Source organism: Botrytis deweyae (genome assembly GCF_014898535.1).
Source record: "Botrytis deweyae strain B1 chromosome Unknown BDEW_015, whole genome shotgun sequence".
In the NCBI taxonomy this organism is placed as follows: Eukaryota; Fungi; Ascomycota; class Leotiomycetes; order Helotiales; family Sclerotiniaceae; genus Botrytis; species Botrytis deweyae.
The window spans coordinates 452,713-470,365 of record NW_024066222.1 but is presented as its reverse complement, the minus strand read 5'-3'; the positions used below and the strand labels follow the sequence as shown (position 1 = coordinate 470,365).

Below are 17,653 nucleotides of genomic sequence, written 5' to 3'. Positions count from 1 at the left end.
CGCAACAAATAGTATTACAACAACATCCAATCATACTCTGATACATTCGATCTAAAAATGGATCAAATTTTCAAAATCAAAGATGCCGTCGTCAATTACCTTTCTCCTGTTGCGAAACGTCGTAGAACAATGGGGGGACCTCAGACACCAGGTTACATCGAATTTGACGGCGAACACCAATTTCTCTCCGAACCACAAAATAATAGGAGGTCTCTCAATTTCGCATATGATCGCATGAATCAAAACTATATTTCGAAAGAAGATAGAACGACACCCACAAGAAATCCCCTCAAACGTCCTCGCGAAAACGATGAAATTGAAGAACCTGTATTTTCAGGAGACGACACCTCACCAAAGCAAGCTTCTTCGCACAACGTCACTGAGAGTGGTGAAGAATCGGAGACTCCAGATTACATGGATGAAGACGAAGATGAAGAAGAGGAAGAGGATCTAATTTCTGCCCAGCAGAAAGTAGATGAATATCTTGCAAAGCAGGCTGCGGAATTTGCTATGGCAAAAGAGACGGTAGAAAGAGCTCGAGCGGATGGCGAATGGTCCCAGGAAGAACTTTTTCTATTGGAAAGACTTCAATACATGGGCCATGAAGGACTTTTGCCGCACTGGGCAAAGGAGCGGAATTTTCGGACGGTCCCTGAGGCTATGTTTTGCCTCGATGATAATGCCCTTTTGGGTGAGAGTAGCAAATGTAAGTTTTATGTAAATAAAAAAATTTGAATCGCTCCAGACTAATCGTTCCATAGCTATCCAAATGTTAGAATTCCTTGTTCACTACCTACCTCGTCGCGTACATGATAGATACTATGGTGGATCTGGCCCACCTGAAGCGCAGATGCGGCAATGGATTGGCAAATACGTCGAATGGACCGAAAGAGATGGCGGTTACTATAAGAAAAAGTTTATTCCAGTTCTGTGCCTCGTTGAAGGTAGATGGCGCGCGCCCGCTGCGGAAACAACCAAACGCCTTAAAGATCAAATGAATTTTCATGCTGAATCATGGCGTCGAACGCTACTACGTCCTTCACCTATTGTCAATGAGTTTGGTGAGACAGAAATTTACTTTCGACGTCCTCCTCTTATTTATGGAATTCTTTACATACAAGCCAAAGCTCTTTTCGTTACACTCGACTCCTCGGATCCACAAGCAAAGATTAGAGATATTCACGTTTGTGATTTCTTAGACACAAGCAAGCATTTCTGGCATGCTATATCTGTTGCTATAGTGGCCAAAATTGCGCAAAAGTACATGATGTCAATTGTTGATACATTGGAGGATGATGATCCGCCGGAACCAGATTCGTGTAGCGAGAATGAATTAGAATCCGCACGTGCGAGGGAAAAGAGATTGCAGAAAGAAGCAAAGATGTTGGAGCGAGAAAAAGAGCGTCAACGCCAGGAAGACCTTTCGAGACTTGAGCAACAAATGAATGAAATCAAGATGGAAGAAGAGGAAGATAATGTTATGGAGTCCATCGAGGAGTATGAGAGAGTGGAGATTGTTGAGGGCGAAGAAGAAGAGCAGGAAGACTTTGAGGACGATCGACCATCAATGTCGGAATATGACGAGGAAGAAGAGGAAGAAATGGAGGTTGAGGTTGATGAGGACGAAGACGAAAACGAAAACGAAAATGGTGAGCAAAGTGCGGATGAAGAATTAATAAGCGACGAGGATATCGAGGATGCTGAAGATGACGTCGAAGAAGAAGATGAGCCAGACGACAGCAATGTTAGCAACGAAAGTGATAACGAAAATGTTGAAGTCGTCAATCATTACGGAACTGGACGTACCCCTAGATCAGCAAGCTCTGATGAATTGTAGCAACGCGATCGCCCTGTATTGTTTGAAAAGTACAAACATATTACTTTTTTGTATGATTGTTTTGTTGGATTTAAGGTTCCTACTTGAATTTTTCTTTCCTTCAAAGGTTTCTCGCGCGCCTTAACACGGAGCAGTCACGCCACTGTAGGGTCGATTCAACCAAGACGTACTGAGAATGCACTCGAGCAAACTGGCTTTGAAGAGATCATTGTAAGGCATCTATCAAATGCTCTCTGATATTGGTACATTATGGAATACATGGGAAGGATAATACTAGGCAAGGGATTGGGTGGAGGGAGGAATCATTATGGATTACAATTTTTTAATTTTTCCTCTAGCTGTTTTCCTGTCATGAAATACCCCTTTTTAGTTTACCGCAATAATGATAATAAGTAGAAATAGTTAAAACTATATGAGTTTTTTGAACATGTATACAATGATACACACAAGATTGACTGAGTTTATGAATTGTCTGGTGAGTTCTTTAGGCCTCATGGCCTATCCGGACATTGATACATTTTTTGCGTCAGATACACATCAAGATCTGAAGAAGTATATGGTAGGTTTATGTATATCTTCCGACATGAAAACATGAAAACCTGTGGAGTGCAAGTATATTCGTCGTTCATTCGAACCTCTCATAACATCTGCCACTTCCGCTATGCAATAATTTTGGTATCCGCAATCCCAATGCCATCGAAACCTCCTCTTTCTCCAATCCCCAAAACCAAAAGTCCACCATGAAAGTTTCCCTTATGCTCGCTCAAATCTCAATTCTTCAAAAGCCCCCTCCTCCTCGAATTCTCCTCTTCTCCCCAACCAATCTAATGATCCTCCAACGCTCGTGCCTCCAGCGCCGCAACCCCCTGTTCCAACTCCCTTACCCTCGATCCCACACGTCGTTTAATTTCCTCCCCATATTCCCCCTCAATCGCAGAGGTATACATATCTTTTAATTTCTGCAACTCTTCTACTGCGGCTGCGCGGTCGGCTTCGGCGTAAACGGAATGTTTGTCGGTTTCTTCGCTTGCTATCTATTCACTCGAAAGAAAAGGGAGAATTAGTCTTGGAATTCTTGAATGAGAGGAGCTGGGAGGAGAATGGAGGGAATGAGACATACCTCGAATTCATCCCGCGCAACTCCATACTGTTCGGTCAAATCTTCGATTATTGCATCTGCAGGTGTCGCAGTCGCATAGTCTCTTCTTCCGGACTTCAAGCTATTCGGGGGAGAAGAATTGCATAATGATATACGCTGTGGAAATTGTGCAGCAGTCGATTTTCTAACAGAAGTTCGTGTGCAGAACCCCGCTAAGAGCGTTCGTTGCGTATGCTTACTGAAAGGCGTGCGTAGCGGAGAAATAGGAGGGGTTTTGCGGATGAGAGTGCGTGGTAGGCACTTTAAGATGAGGGATGACATTTTTGTGGTGGTGGTTGGAGCTAGGGAGTGAGGGGGGGTTGGGTAGGTGTGTTTACTGTTTGTGCAGGATTGGGGATTGGGGAGATGGAGATGGAGGTTAGAAAGCTTAAATTTGGTTAGGGAGCTCGGACCTGATGACGTTGGGTTTAGCAGTACAAACGTACGCGATGAAGGAATTGTTCTCATATGCTATTGATACGGAGTATCTAAATAAATGTGAGAAAGCTGTCTATATTATAATATACTGTTGAAGTAGAACTATATGAGATATACAATCGTATTCAACATATTGATCTCTACTACATGCTTTTCATGAATGAATTTTAATCTGACAACTGCATACTTTCAATTTCTCAATTCAAGTTGAACAATTAGACAATTTCAATCTCTTAATGGGATTTGAACAACTAAATACTTTTATTCCCATCCAGATTTGATATTCAAATGCCTCAGCTTTCTTGACAAGAATCTAATTGATATGTGATTTATTTTATTCATCTGGAGCTTTGTAATATTAGCTCCCCAGGCAAGTGTAGATCTTCTTTCGCTAATTAGCGAGCTAGTTTTAGTTTTTGGTGATCTAATGATGATCTCGTTGATCAAAGAGTCTAACCCCTTGGTAGTCGGTTATTTCTTGTCTCTGACGATGACAGATTTGAGAGTGGGAAATGTAGGATGTGTGATGCGTGATTTAGTACGCTATGAGAATGGGATTACTTTGCTCGAATTTGCTTTTTGGCTCTTGGAATTATACTGTCCTCGGGTTAGTTTTTGAAATGGTTGTTGAAACATCTCACATATGCGAGGAAAAATAGTCACTCGGATTCAAGATTCGATCGTCGGTGCACAAGCAAATAGAAAGATGTATAATTAAGGAGAGTACTGTTGTCTATATTTTCTAAGTGTCTATATAAGAATCATAAATTGTCCACCTCAAGAGAGACGGCTCATAAATCGGAAAGAGTGGTGTTAATAGGCGAGAAGAAAAGAGGCCAATTAACATATAAAATATTCAAAGTGTCTGCTGCACACTCTGTTACAAGAATTGAAAATAAAAAGGTCGGGCTTTTGTCTACCACAAGTCTAAATCTAGAAATAGAAGATGCAAAAAGAGTGAGCTTCGCTGACCATGTCCGAGTTGCCGCCCCATGGCGATCTCTGGACAAAACAGAATTGGAAATGTATAATAAGGAAACGACTTTTGGGAGTGGAATTTTTCGAGCGATCGAAATATAATGATGTCTTTCTTTGTGAAGGATGGAAAATACGAGCGTAATTAAGATTAAACTTCATCAATCATTATTCATACATCTATTTGCAAAGAGATTGGGTCAGTAATCACTCTAGATTATCAAAGTCATGATAAATAATTGATCGAACATACCTCTTCATAAAACATCAATCTTACAATTAGAATAAAGATCTGAACTTAACACTATTAAGTCTTCTCTTTGACTTTGGCTTGTGCTCGGGGACGTTAATGACGTCTCCTGGTTTGATCTGTTCAAAATTCTGAATATGTGGATTGGCATGCTTGAGATCTTTGAGGGTGACTTCAAATTTATGCGCCAAATCAAACAAGGTATCTTTTGGTTTAACAGTGTAAGTTTTGTGGTTGTCTCCACCGGTACTGGGGATTTTCACAGTCTCGCCAGGCCAGAGTGAGTTGACCATAACGATGTTTGGATTGGCGGCTTTCAAAGTGTCAAGAGTGATACCGTTGGCATTGGCGATATCGGTGAGTGTATCTCCTGGTTTAACGACGTGTGTATGATCTTTACCGTGGGCAGCATTACTTGGTGGGATGTTGATGGTTTGACCTGGAGCAATGGAATTGTAGTCATGAATACCTGGATTGGCGGCTTCCAAGGCTTGGAGTGAAACTTTGTTTGCAGTGGCCAATGAACTGAGAGTATCTCCTGGTTTCACAATAACGGTAGCGCCATTAGAGGGGAGCTTGATTATTTGTCCAGGTTGAATCAATTCAAAGTTAGAAATTTCTGGATTTGTGGCTTTGAGTTCAGCCAATGAAATCCCTAATCCTTTGGATATGCTGTACAAACTATCTCCTTTTTTGACAGTATATGTACTTGGTGAGGGTAGGGTATGAGGTTTAAGGTTGATAACCTGTCCAGGTTGTAGTAAATCTGGGTTTGTGATTTGTGGATTCAAAGCCTCGAGAGTAGCCAACGGGATTCCATTATCTTTAGCAACACTGAAAAGAACATCACCTGGTTTTACAGTGTATGTAGATGGTACGGCGGAGTTAGTTTTGGAAGTGGCGGGGGCCGATATCGAAGTGGTGAACGAGCTTTGGTGTGGAGTAACGGAGGACTTGGTGCATGAATCTCCATGGATGTGAGGGATACAAGGACCATATTGAGGAGGTGAACTTTCGTGGGTAGATAAAACGGGTGGAACTTCGTGGATGGAAGAAGTGGGAGGTTTCGATACAATTGACGGAGTAGAAGAAAGACTATGTGTGGACTCGGTACATGAGCCTCCATGGATGTGAGGGATACATGAGCCTTGATGGGTGGATGAACTTTCATGTGTAGAGACAGGTGGGACTTCATGAACAGAAGATATTGAAGGTTTGGGTAAAGTTGATGGAGTAGGAGATACATCATGAATAGGCTTGGTGCATGAGCCTCCATGGATATGTGGGATGCATGAAATTTCATGGGTAGATGAAGCAGGCGAGGCTTCATGGATAGAAGAGGTGGAATGCTTGGATAAAGTCGAAGTAATTTGAATCGATTGGGTGCATGAACCTCCATGGATGTCAGGGATACATGAAGGTTGATGGGTAGACCAGACAGGTGAGACTTCATGGACAGAAGGGGTTGAAGGTTTGGATAAAGTCGAAGTAATTTGAATCGATTGAGTGCACGAACCTCCATGGATATGTGGAATACATGAACTACTATAGTCAGATGGAGTGGGTGGTACTTCGTGGCTAGTGGAGGTGGAAGGCATAGGTGTAGTTGATGGAGCAGAAGAAATTTCATGAACAGATTCGGTACATGAGCCTCCATGAATATGTGGAATACATGAACTACCATGGGTAGATGGTATGGGTGAAATCCCAGGTATAGAAGAAGTGGAAGGTCCAGAGGAGGTTAATAGAGTGGAAGTAACGGTAACAATTGACGGGCTGCATGAACCTCCATGGACAGATGATATACATGGACTATTATGAGTAGATGGAACAGGTATCTCGTGGGTTGAAGACGAGGAAGGTATAGATAAAGTTGATTCAGCGGAAGAAATCTTATGTGTTGAAGACATGCTGTGCGTCAAAGGAATATCGTGTGTCGAATGGATGTCGTGCGTTGAAGTATGTGTGGCAGGGTTACCATTTGTGGAGGATACGCTATGTGTGGAATCATGCGTCGAAGAGATATTGTGTATAGAAGGGGTAATGTGTGTGGAAGAGGCACTGTGTGTTTTCGAAGGGGTATCATGTGTAGAAAAGACACTATGGGTGGAAGAATGTTTCGAAGAAGCACCATAGGTCGAATGGATATCATACTCCGAAGAGGCAATGTGTGTTGAAGATACACTATGTGTGGAAGTATGATTGAAAGGGACATGGTGTGTTTTCCATGGGGCATCATGTGTGGAAGATGCACTATACGTCGAAGAGGTACTGTACGTGGAATGGACATCATGCTCCGAAGAAGAGGCAACGTGTGTGGAGGATATACCATGTGTAGAAGTATTATTGGAAGGGATCTTGTGCGTCGAATGGGTATTGTGCTTAGAGGAGGTACTGTGTGTTGGATATACACTGTGCATCCAAGGAGTACTATATGCGGAAGAGGCACTGTGTGTTTTCGAAGGGATGTTATGTGTAGAAGAGACACTATGTGTGGAAACGATACTGTGGGTGGAAGTATGTGTGGAAGAGGCATTGTACGTCGAATGGACATTATGCTCTGAAGAGGCAATATACGTCGAATGGATATCATGCTTTGAAGAGGCAATGTATGTGGAAGATATACCATGTGTGGAAGCATGATTGGAAGGGATATGCGTCGAATGGATATCATGCTTGGAGGAGGTACTGTGCGTCGGATGGACACTATGCATCCAAGGAGTACTATGTGTGGAAGAGGCACTATGCGTCCAAGAGGCACTATGCGTCCAAGAGGCACTGTGTGCGGAAGAATGTGTGGAGGATATGCTATCTGCAGAAGACACACTGTGTATTGTTGAATGAATACCATGTTCTGAAGTTACACTGTGTGTCATCGAAGAGATAACATCCGTTGAAGAGATACCATGTGTTGAAGTATTATTATGTGCCAAGGAGGTGTATGGACCTCCATGAATGAATGGGACACATGGACCTCCGTGACTAGCTATACACGGGCCGCTATGGGTCGATGAAGTAGGTGGAAATTCATGAATAGGTGAGAGTATTGGAGTATGAGTAATTCTATTAGAAGAGCTGGATGAGGTTGGAGAAGCTCCACCAAGAGAAGTGGATAGCGTAGAAGGAATTCCAGCTCCATATCCTGAAAGACTAGATGCACTGATTGAACCAGAAGAGGGCACAGTGGTAGCTGCTGATCCTGGGAATGATGACACGGATGACGGAGCAGTTGAGGCAGATACTGGGAAAGTATGTGTGTTTGAATAACTTGCACCAGTAGAGCTGGATAGAGTTTCACCTGATTTGAAGGTATTACCACTGGTAGACGATGAGGTAGCAGCTGAAGTTACCGACACACTTTGATATCCTCGAGTTACAGATGATTGTTCAACAACACTTGATGGGACATCGGTAGTATAGTGATAGAACGATTGTGTGGACGGAACATGGGTAGTCCAGTGGCTGTGTGATTCCACAATACTTGATGTGACATGGGTAGTCTGGTGATCGATTGATTGTTTTGTTGATGGAATGTTGGTGGTCTGGTGGCTTTGTGATTGTGTCGTTGTTGGGACATCAGAAGAGACTTCAAGTGTAGAAGAATCAGATAGAACAGACGAGCTTTCACTCGATAGGGTAGAAGACGCTCCAATTGCAGTTGTAGTATCAGTCCATTTAGATTTTGAAGAATTAAAGGATGGAGTAGAATACATTGGAATCGATGAGAAGGTTGAGACATGAGGGATTTTGGAGACCGAAGAGTCCGATGAAGTAGAAGAAATTCCAGCTGCGACTGTGCTATCGGTTTCTGTTGATTTGGCTGAAGCACTTGGATATGATTCGGAAGTAATTGATCCATATTGATAGGCTTCATGGGATGCTGAAATACTTGGTGAAGAGGCAGTTTTAGATTTCTCCTTCTCAGTTTCACTTGTAGTCTTGCTGGATGATGAGGAGTATGTATAAGGAGCCCATCCATTTGTCTTTGTGTATCCGACAAATTCAGTACTGCTTTGACTAGATAAAGTAATTGAGGAAATCGTAGAAGATTTTGAGGCATGTGTGGTAACATTATTTGGTACGGACCCCCCGGTTTCGGTAGGGCCATAATTAATAATACTTGACTTTGAAGTTTGTGGCTTGACATAAATTGGGATGGAACTGGTTTGAGAAGTCATGAGACTTGATGACCATGCTGATACAGAGTCGACTGGCATTGACACACTGGTACCCGGGGTAGTGAATTCAGGAGTAGAAGGACCAGAAGTGGAAGGACTATAAGTAGAGGGAACGTGAGTAGAGGAATCATGAGTAGAGGAATCATGAGTAGAGGAATCATGAGTAGAGGAATCATGAGTAGAGGAATCATGAGTAGAGGAATCATGAGTAGAGGAATCATGAGTGGAGGAATCATGAGCGGAAGAGGCGGCTGGCACCCAGCTGGATAATGGAGAAGAGGCCAGGGTTGTGTGCGGTGATTCTTCGCTGGATGGGTGAATGTAACCTGGGTTAGTAATCGATGACTTTATAGTCGAAGAAAGTCCTATAGCAATATCAGATGAATGAGTAGAAGTTGGGATAGGGATTGAGGTTATGGCAGAAGAAACCCTTGGTGTGCTGGAAATTTCAATTGATGAGTATTTTGGAATAGTATTTGAGGGTAAGTCCGAAGTCACAGAATGAGGAGTGGGGGTTTTAACAGGAATATGACTGGATGAATGAACAGAAGATTCCTCTGGTGTCATCTTGGATGGCAAGCTCGAATTCGATGAATTGGTATGAACAGCGGAAGTTAAGGCTGATGGATGAACCGATGGCTCACTGGAATGAACTGATAGTCCACTGGTATGAACCGAAGGTGCACCATAATGAAGAAGCACAGAGCTTGATGGAGAAACCGATGGCTCACTGGAATGAACTGATAGTCCACTGGTATGAACCGAAGGTGCACCATAATGAAGAAGCACAGAGCTTGATGGAGAAACCGATGTTTCACTGGAATGATCTGAAGCTATACTAGAATGGAAAGAGTTCGAGCTTGATGGATAAACCGGCTGTTTACTAGAGTGAACTGAAGCAACACTAGTGGTTGATGGATGTACCGATTTTTCACTAGAATGGACAGAAGCCACACTGGAATGATGAGAAGCCGCGCTTGATGAGTGAACCGGCTGTCCACTGGAATGATAAGCAGCCGTGTTTGATGGATGGACCGATTGTTCACTAGAATGGACAGAAGCCACACTGGAATGATGAGAAGCCGTGCTTGATGAATGAACCGGCTGTCCACTGGAATGATAAGCAGCCGTGTTTGATGGGTGAACTGGATGTTCACTGGAATGAACTGAAGCAACACTCGAATGGGGGAAAGCCGTGCTTGATGGGTGAACTGGATGTTCACTGGAACGAACTGAATATATACTAGAATGAGCAGCAGTCATACTAGAATGCAAAGAGGCTGAGTTCCATGGATAAACCGATAGTCCACTGGAATGAACCGAAGATATACTAGAATGAGCGAAAGTCATACTAGAATGTGAAGCAGAAGCTAAGCTTGATGGATGAATCGATGGTCCAGAAGAATGAGAAGCAGATTTTAGGCTGGATGAATGCACCGAGGCTAAACTGGAATGAATTGAAGATACAATAGAATGTGAAGCGGAAGTTGAGCTGGATGAATGTATCGAAGCCACACTAGAATGAATAGTAGAAGCTTGATTGGATGAATGCGTAGAAACTGTGCTAGAGTGCAAAACGGAAGTAAAGCTGGATTTATGCGCGGAAGATACACTGGAATGAAAAGAGGCCAAGCTGGATACATGAGCCGAATTTACACTAGAATGGACAGCAGAGGTTTTTTGAGATGAATGCGCAGAATCCGTATTAGGATGAAGAGAGGAAGTCGAGGTAGATTGAGGTACCGGAGATGCACCGTAATGGATAACGGAAGTTGTACTATGGACGATATGAGACGAATGGCTCGAAGCGAGATTGGTATGATGAGCCGAGGCCACATTAGACGGATGCACCGAATGAACACTGGAACTTGAGGCCGAGTGGGACGAGTGGGATGAGTGGGGAGCTGAGTGTTCGGAAGCTACACTGGTATGACTAGAAGTCGCAATAGAACCCGCATGAGATGAGTGTTCTGAGGCTATGCTGGAATGACTAGAAGTTGTAACAGAGTCTGTATGAGATGAGTGAATCGAAGCTACACCAGAATGGTGAGAAGTTGCAATGGACTCTGCATAGGACGAGTGACTCGAAGCCAAGGACGTGTGAACCGGAAATAAACCAGAATGACTTGCAGTTGCGACATGGCTCGCATCAGAGTGATGACTCGAAGTTAAGGTGGAGTGTTTGGAAACTAAGGATGTATGGAACGAAGCTACGCTGGTATGGCTAGAAGTTGCAACAGATTCCGCATGAGATGAGTGGATCGAAGCTACACCAGAATGGTGAGAAGTCGCAATGGATTTTGCATAGGACGAGTGACTCGAAGCCAAGGACGTGTGAGCCGGTAATAAACCAGAATGACTAGGAGGTGAAACATGGCTCGCATCAGAGTGATGACTCGAAGTTGAGGTTGAGTGACTGGAACTCAAAGGTGTATGGATCGGAGCGACGTTGGAATAACCAACAGTATGTTTACTAGTAATAGCATCCGAGTGATGACTTGAAGCTAAGTTGGAAAAGTGACTCGAAAGTATAGTCTTGTGAACCGGAGTGACACTGGAGTGACCAATGGAGTTCTTTTTAGTAGTAGCATCCGAGTGATGACTCGAATATTTAGACGTCTGAGTCGGAGCTTTACTAGAATGGCTAGCAGAACTTATACTGTGGATTGTGTTGAAGTGATGACTTGAGGTTAAACTCGAATGTCTCGATGGCAAGGGCGTGTAAACTGGAGCTTTACTGGAATGATCGGCAGAACTTGAACTAGGGATCGCATGAAAATGATTGCTGGAAGCCAGTGACGTGTGAACTGAAGCTTTGCTAGAATGAGCAGCAGAACTTTTGCTGTGGATCGTATTGGAGTGATGAGTCAAGGAAGTTTGAACCGAATCTTTACTAGAATGGCCAGCAGAACTTATGATGTGAGCGGTCTTGGATGAGTGAATTGAAGCCAAGTTAGACAGATGAGTTGAAGCCAAGGAAGAGTGCATGGAAATCACGTCGGATGAATGAATCGATGGTGAGCTTGATGAATGACTTGACACGGTAGCTTCGCCGGAATGGTGAGTCGAGCTTGCAATTGAGGAAATCTTCGATGAGTGACTAGAAGCTAAGGAGGAGTGAATCGAAGCTACACCGGAATGACCAGTAGAAGTTTCAACAGGAGTGACATTTGATAGATGAGTCGATGCCTCGTGGGACGAGTGACTCGAAGCCAATGACGAATGAACTGACGGTAATTTTGATGAATGAGCAGTAGCTTCACTAGAATGAGGAGTTGAACTTTTGGCTGAAACAACATTGGATGAATGGGTTGAAGCTAAGTATGGGTGAATCAACGGTAAGCTGGATGAATGGCTCGAAACAGCAGCTACACTGGAATGGGCACTCGAACTTGTGGGGGCAATCTTCGATGAGTGAACTGGAACAGAAATCACACTCGAATGGAAAGCGGAAGTTTCACCAGGGCTTTCATGGGACCAATGAATGGAACCTGAGCCAGGTGTATGAGTTGAAGGTGGGTTGGATGAGTGGGTCGAAACTGATTTGCCTGTGGTGATTGAAGAAGGATGATAAATGGATGGTTTTTCGAAGTGTGCACTGGCAGTGGAAGCAAGTCCAGCAGCCGCGATGACGGCAATGCCTTTGCAACGCATCTTGATCGATGCTTGTAATTAGGAGAGAGTAGGCCAGATGAGTTTCGAATCTTTTGTGGTCTGGATTGTAAGGAAGTAGAAAAGAATAAAAGCTTGAAATTAAGAGGGATAGACTTATATGAGAAAGAATTCCACTGGTGATCAAATTTGATTTACTAGTAACTCTCCAATCAACCATTTTCTTGATTTCCTTTGACTATGACACGCTATACGTCAATTATAAGATACCAAGAAGAATTTGAGAGACTAATATGTGGTTTGGTCTGTTAACCTTTGGTGGATCTAGATATCAAGGTTGTTATTTACTATACATGAGGAAACATAAGCTCAAAAGCATAGCAGCCCCCTCGAATCCATAGTCCCAATATTCTGTAGTGTCATCCAATTTCTTATCATAATTTCGGTATTCTGAGAATATTCCTATCAATTATGATTTCAAATGGATTCGACAATTGTACCAATTCCGATATCTGACATGACTTCAATGTCTGACTTCAGTAACTGAAATAGTCTCAATTTTGAAGGAACCTCAATAAATAAATAAGTTTCAATGTTCAAAAGCGTTTGAATGCTCCAAAGCTTTTGACTGTTGAACTGTAGTTCGCACTACCGAACACTCTGCTTCAACTTGTATCAATAATTTGGGTGATCGAATACAAACCCATGTTTCTAGAAAGCAAAAGAGGGGAAATAATCGGAAATTGCATTGTGATTTAAGGAAATAGATAGTGTCATAGCATTCACACTATAGCTCAAAGAATAGATAGTGATGATGAAATCCTAGCCATTGGTATATTTTAGACTTGAGCGTACGGAAAGGAAAGTTTTGGCAGGATACTAAGACTGGATGATGATTCATAGAAAGTACTGTAGAATGTAATGGAAAGGAAGAGAAATCGATCTATGGAACCATCCGACAGTGTTTACTATTTATTCTTTTCGTTCACCGGTTGTCTAGATTCCAAAACATCGCTCAAGTTGATATTGTGGGGGTTTGGATATCAAGAAAGGGTAAACTATATACCAGTCCCGAAATGGAAAACCGTTAGGAAATAAACTTTGTTCGAGTACCGACGTCTACTTGGTACCTGAAGCTTTGTTTGAATTGGTATTAAAACATTTGATAGTAGTATACCATTGGTTCATCTAATCAACAGATCAAAACTAAAGTCTTGGAACAATATCCTGTTATGAATATATGTATATATATATACTACTTACTAGTGAGTCGCTGATCTATCCATCAAACCAGGCTATTACCAACCATCTCGTCATGATCAACATCCAAAATACCTCTTTTCGATCCACCTCTCCTCGTAGTCCTGAATTATCGTGCACACCACAACTTTAACCTCAGGGAAGACCTTTGTAAGTCGGTTTAATCCCATTTTCCCTGCAGTGTAAGTCACAAATACAATCTTCTCGGGTGGTACTCCATGATCGACGAGAATTTGGACAGACATAAGTGCAGCTCCCCCACTTGACATTTGTGGATCAAGTAACAAGACACTATCATGTTTGTTGATATTGTCCGGTAAACTTAAGAAATGTAATTCTGGTTCACCCGTTCGGATGTTCGATTGGATCAGTAGCCTTCCAGTCTTGCAATCCGGGATGACCCGCTTTAAGCCAGTTTCCAGAGCTCCTCCGGCCCGAAGGACAACAACTGCACTAACTTCGCCCGTAGCTATTAAACCATGGTACTTGTTACCGATCGGCGTCTCAACAGTCTTTTCTGTGAAGAATATATTGTTCATAGCACTACAACTTGTTAGGAATGAGACCAAAAAATCAATACTTTGAAACAATACAATGATAACGTACTGTTCAACGAGTAAAGTAGCAATCCGGTCAAAGTAGAAAACAAAATCTTCTGCTGGAGTTCCTATATCTTGGATGATGGTATTCATCCCTTTGAATTGAGGTGTTTGCTCCAAAAGAAGAACTGATTTAGACAGAGGCTCATCCTCAGCACCCAAACCCAATTTCTTCAAGGCCACGACGTGTGCTATTGATTTTTCCTTTAATGTTCGTTGGATGTATTGTACGACCATATCTATCGGAAATTAATACCGTGCATGATTCATGAAGTGGAAGTGAAACTTACTGATAGCAACTCGATTTTCTACACCTCGTGGCACAATAATATCTGTTCAAAGGATTAGCCATCTGTTGTGAAACATGATGGAGCCACACATCAACGTTAAAGCTCATCTTGTGGTATATTATGTGAGAACTTACCGGCAATTTCTCCCTGAGGCTCTACATATCGTTGGAAGTTTGGCTTCACAAACCCAAACCATTGCTTTATAACACCTTCAATATCTCTACCTCTTTCTGCGACATCTCTAAGGACTAGCGAATCAAATCAGTTGAGTCATAGTTAAGCAATTAGATCTTATCATTTAGCTGGTTGAAATGCATTTTTCATATAGAGGAGAAATCATACTTCTTCGGGATAAACAGGTATCTCCATCTGCTTGACAGAATACCTAAGACAAGTTAGTCCTCCCTAAATTCAGCTCCTTCTCTGAACGAAGAAGAAAATCACCTTCATATCTAGCAATTCAAGAACTCGAGGATCGTATAATGCAAAGATACCCTCCAATATGAGTACATGTGGTGAATATATTGATGTAGTCTCCTTCTCTCGAGCATGCTTTGCAAATGAATAGATCGGGATCTCAGCTCTCTTTCTAAACAACAAAATTAATATGACAATGTATAAAGTAGAAAGTATACATGTAATTTGCTTCTCTCAAAATGTAGCAGCTTAGATAACACTTACCCTGCTTTCAGGTCTCGCAATATCTCGACTAGTCTATCGAAATCTATTGCGTCCGGTGAATCAAAGTCATATTCATTCAAAAATGCTTTTCGTGACCCTTCCGCGTCTAACGACTTATAAAACGAATCCTTTTTTTTTCATAATCATTAATGGGTCGATTGATATAGGAATGAGGAAAAACGGAATTACCATGCTGAGAATGCAAACCCATGGCAAGTTCATTTGAGAGATAATGGCATGAGACAAAGTAGATTTTCCCGATCCAGAACTTCCAGCTATGCCTATGATACTAAGTCCAGCCCATGGAGGAGAGTAGTGAGCTTGTTCCTTCACACATACAGCCATTGTGAATATCGGTGGAAAAATGATGATTATGTTATGCAGTTCTAGGTATCTGGAGGCTTCAGCAATCCATGTTAATAAGAGAAAAAGAACATAAGACTAGGTGAGTGAGCAATTTGGGTACGGCAGCACAATATATACAGAAGCAATTATACCTAATAAGTACACTTTAAGCCATTACATTTTTTGCGCAGGAGGGGTTGCGGTCGTCTTTTTTATAGATCACGTGATCCGTTACGTAAGGTCGTCTGAATCTTAGCCTATAAGGGTTTAGACTCTGGAGCAAGCTCCTACTTCTACTTGAAATCTCAAATCAAAGCTTTCCTTTCCTTTCCATTCTTCCAATAACCTCATTTTTTTTGGCCAACCATCATCTTTTCTTTATTCACACCAATAAAAACTTGTAATAATTGTATCAGTGCTGGACACTTCAAGACCACTTACAATTGTTTTCTACCTCTTTATGGACAAGAGATAATTTTTTGTGTTGTAAGAATGGTACGTAAAGAAATACTCTTGATAGCTTTGTGGATATCAACCAGTAGCTGACTCGATTCAAACGATAGGCCTCTTCAACAGCTACCGCAACACCCTCAAGACTTAACACATTTGAGAGTCCACTTTCACATACAGCATTCGAAAAGCGTGTCGACAATGTAAAACCAATGAAGAGGTAGGCGATACATTTTTCTTTCATCACTTGTTGCTTCATTGAAGCTCCATCATTGGCAAACTTTATATGATGACTATCATCAACTGGGAATCTCTCCTAAAAATTACGCATGCGGAGAACAAATTAGTTGTTAACTGATATACTGCCACTCTTACCAATTTGGCTGTCGCCCCAGCCTGACATGAATTGATAATATGCAGCCAAGCTAACCTTTATATTCATTAATAGTGACATCAATGCTTTGATATTAGATTATCTTACAACCGAAGGTTATCCATCTGCAGCTGCAAGGTTCTCTAAGGAAGCGAATCTTAAGCCACAACAAGCAGAAGAGTTTGTGAAAGCTCGTCAAGCTATTCAGCATTCCATACATCTGGGAAGCATACAAGATGCTATCGACGCAGTAAATGATTTGGATCCTCAGGTTAGTACTATTCAATGTTTCCTTCATCATTTCCTTGCTATGATTAAACAAGTTCATGCACCACTCATATAGCCTTCGGGTCGTTGATGAGATACAATACCATACTTCAGTCCTCAGTCTGAGCAACTTTCAACCCAACCATCATTCTTCATCATATGGCCATTGAATGTCATCTAACGTTACCCAAAGGTTCTCGAAAACAATCCAGCCCTCCATTTTTCACTCTTGCGACTACAACTGGTTGAGCTCATTCGGTCTTCAGGCAGTGATGTCGCTCCTGTCATAAATTTTGCCAGGACTCAACTTGCACCTCGAGCTGCAACCAATCCGGATTTTTTAGAAGACCTTGAAAGGACAATGGCTCTACTAGTCTTTCAGCCGGATAACCTGGAGCCAAAGCTAGCTACGTTAATACACCCTGACCTTCGAAGGTCTGTCGCAGATAAAGTTAACAAAGCTATACTACAATCTCAGAATAAACGTCGAGATGCGGCCATTAGAGATCTTGTCCGCCTACGTGCCTGGGCTGAGAACACTGCACGGGATGCAAAAAAGGAAATACCGCCTCTTATCGAGCTGGGTCTCGATAATGATGACCATGATCATGATAATATACATGGTGATGGATCCCATGCACAACAAACAATGAATGAAGCAATGATGATGACATGAGTGGGGTATTGAATTGGTTATATTTGGCGTTTGGGTTCCTGCCAACATTATTATACCCTTTTCGAAGTTGTTTCGGGTAGAACTTCTTCACAAATGTCATAGGATGGAATTGGCGTTTAACGGTAGGAATAATCATTATTTATCAGTACATAAGGAATCCGGATACCGGATTCAATTAATATAAAGGTCATTTGATAACTTATCATGCATATGATACTTCTTGTAAACTTTGTGCTATCCCAAATTGTGTATTTCATTCATTCATTGACAGAAGCAATGCCTAC

The 17,653-nt window shown here is 42.1% G+C and overlaps 5 protein-coding genes across 5 annotated transcripts; 2 read left to right on the top strand and 3 right to left on the bottom strand.

Moving 5' to 3' along the window:
- Positions 1-57: 57 nt before the first annotated feature.
- EAE98_006849 (uncharacterized protein) lies at positions 58-1,837 on the top strand (the record flags this gene model as incomplete). The annotated part of the gene is made up of 2 exons (XM_038954472.1): positions 58-706; positions 762-1,837. 2 exons carry the CDS (start codon positions 58-60, stop codon positions 1,835-1,837), a joined length of 1,725 nt encoding a protein of 574 aa, XP_038809152.1.
- Positions 1,838-2,661: 824 nt separating this feature from the next.
- EAE98_006848 (uncharacterized protein) lies at positions 2,662-3,257 on the bottom strand (the record flags this gene model as incomplete). Its single annotated transcript, XM_038954471.1, has 2 exons — positions 2,662-2,871; positions 2,958-3,257. The coding sequence occupies 2 exons, from the start codon at positions 3,255-3,257 to the stop codon at positions 2,662-2,664; spliced, it is 510 nt and encodes a 169-aa protein (XP_038809151.1).
- Positions 3,258-4,667: 1,410 nt separating this feature from the next.
- EAE98_006847 (uncharacterized protein) lies at positions 4,668-12,470 on the bottom strand (the record flags this gene model as incomplete). Its single annotated transcript, XM_038954470.1, has 1 exon — positions 4,668-12,470. One exon carries the CDS (start codon positions 12,468-12,470, stop codon positions 4,668-4,670), a length of 7,803 nt encoding a protein of 2,600 aa, XP_038809150.1.
- A 1,277-nt stretch (positions 12,471-13,747) lies between these two features.
- Positions 13,748-15,603, bottom strand: EAE98_006846 (uncharacterized protein; the record flags this gene model as incomplete). Its single annotated transcript, XM_038954469.1, has 8 exons — positions 13,748-14,231; positions 14,295-14,526; positions 14,578-14,619; positions 14,712-14,825; positions 14,920-14,962; positions 15,022-15,166; positions 15,259-15,386; positions 15,448-15,603. 8 exons carry the CDS (start codon positions 15,601-15,603, stop codon positions 13,748-13,750), a joined length of 1,344 nt encoding a protein of 447 aa, XP_038809149.1.
- A 492-nt stretch (positions 15,604-16,095) lies between these two features.
- On the top strand, positions 16,096-17,582 carry EAE98_006845 (uncharacterized protein; the record flags this gene model as incomplete). Its single annotated transcript, XM_038954468.1, has 4 exons — positions 16,096-16,098; positions 16,167-16,273; positions 16,502-16,697; positions 16,887-17,582. The coding sequence occupies 4 exons, from the start codon at positions 16,096-16,098 to the stop codon at positions 17,367-17,369; spliced, it is 789 nt and encodes a 262-aa protein (XP_038809148.1). The 3' UTR covers positions 17,370-17,582.
- Between the last annotated feature and the right edge of the window lie 71 nt (positions 17,583-17,653).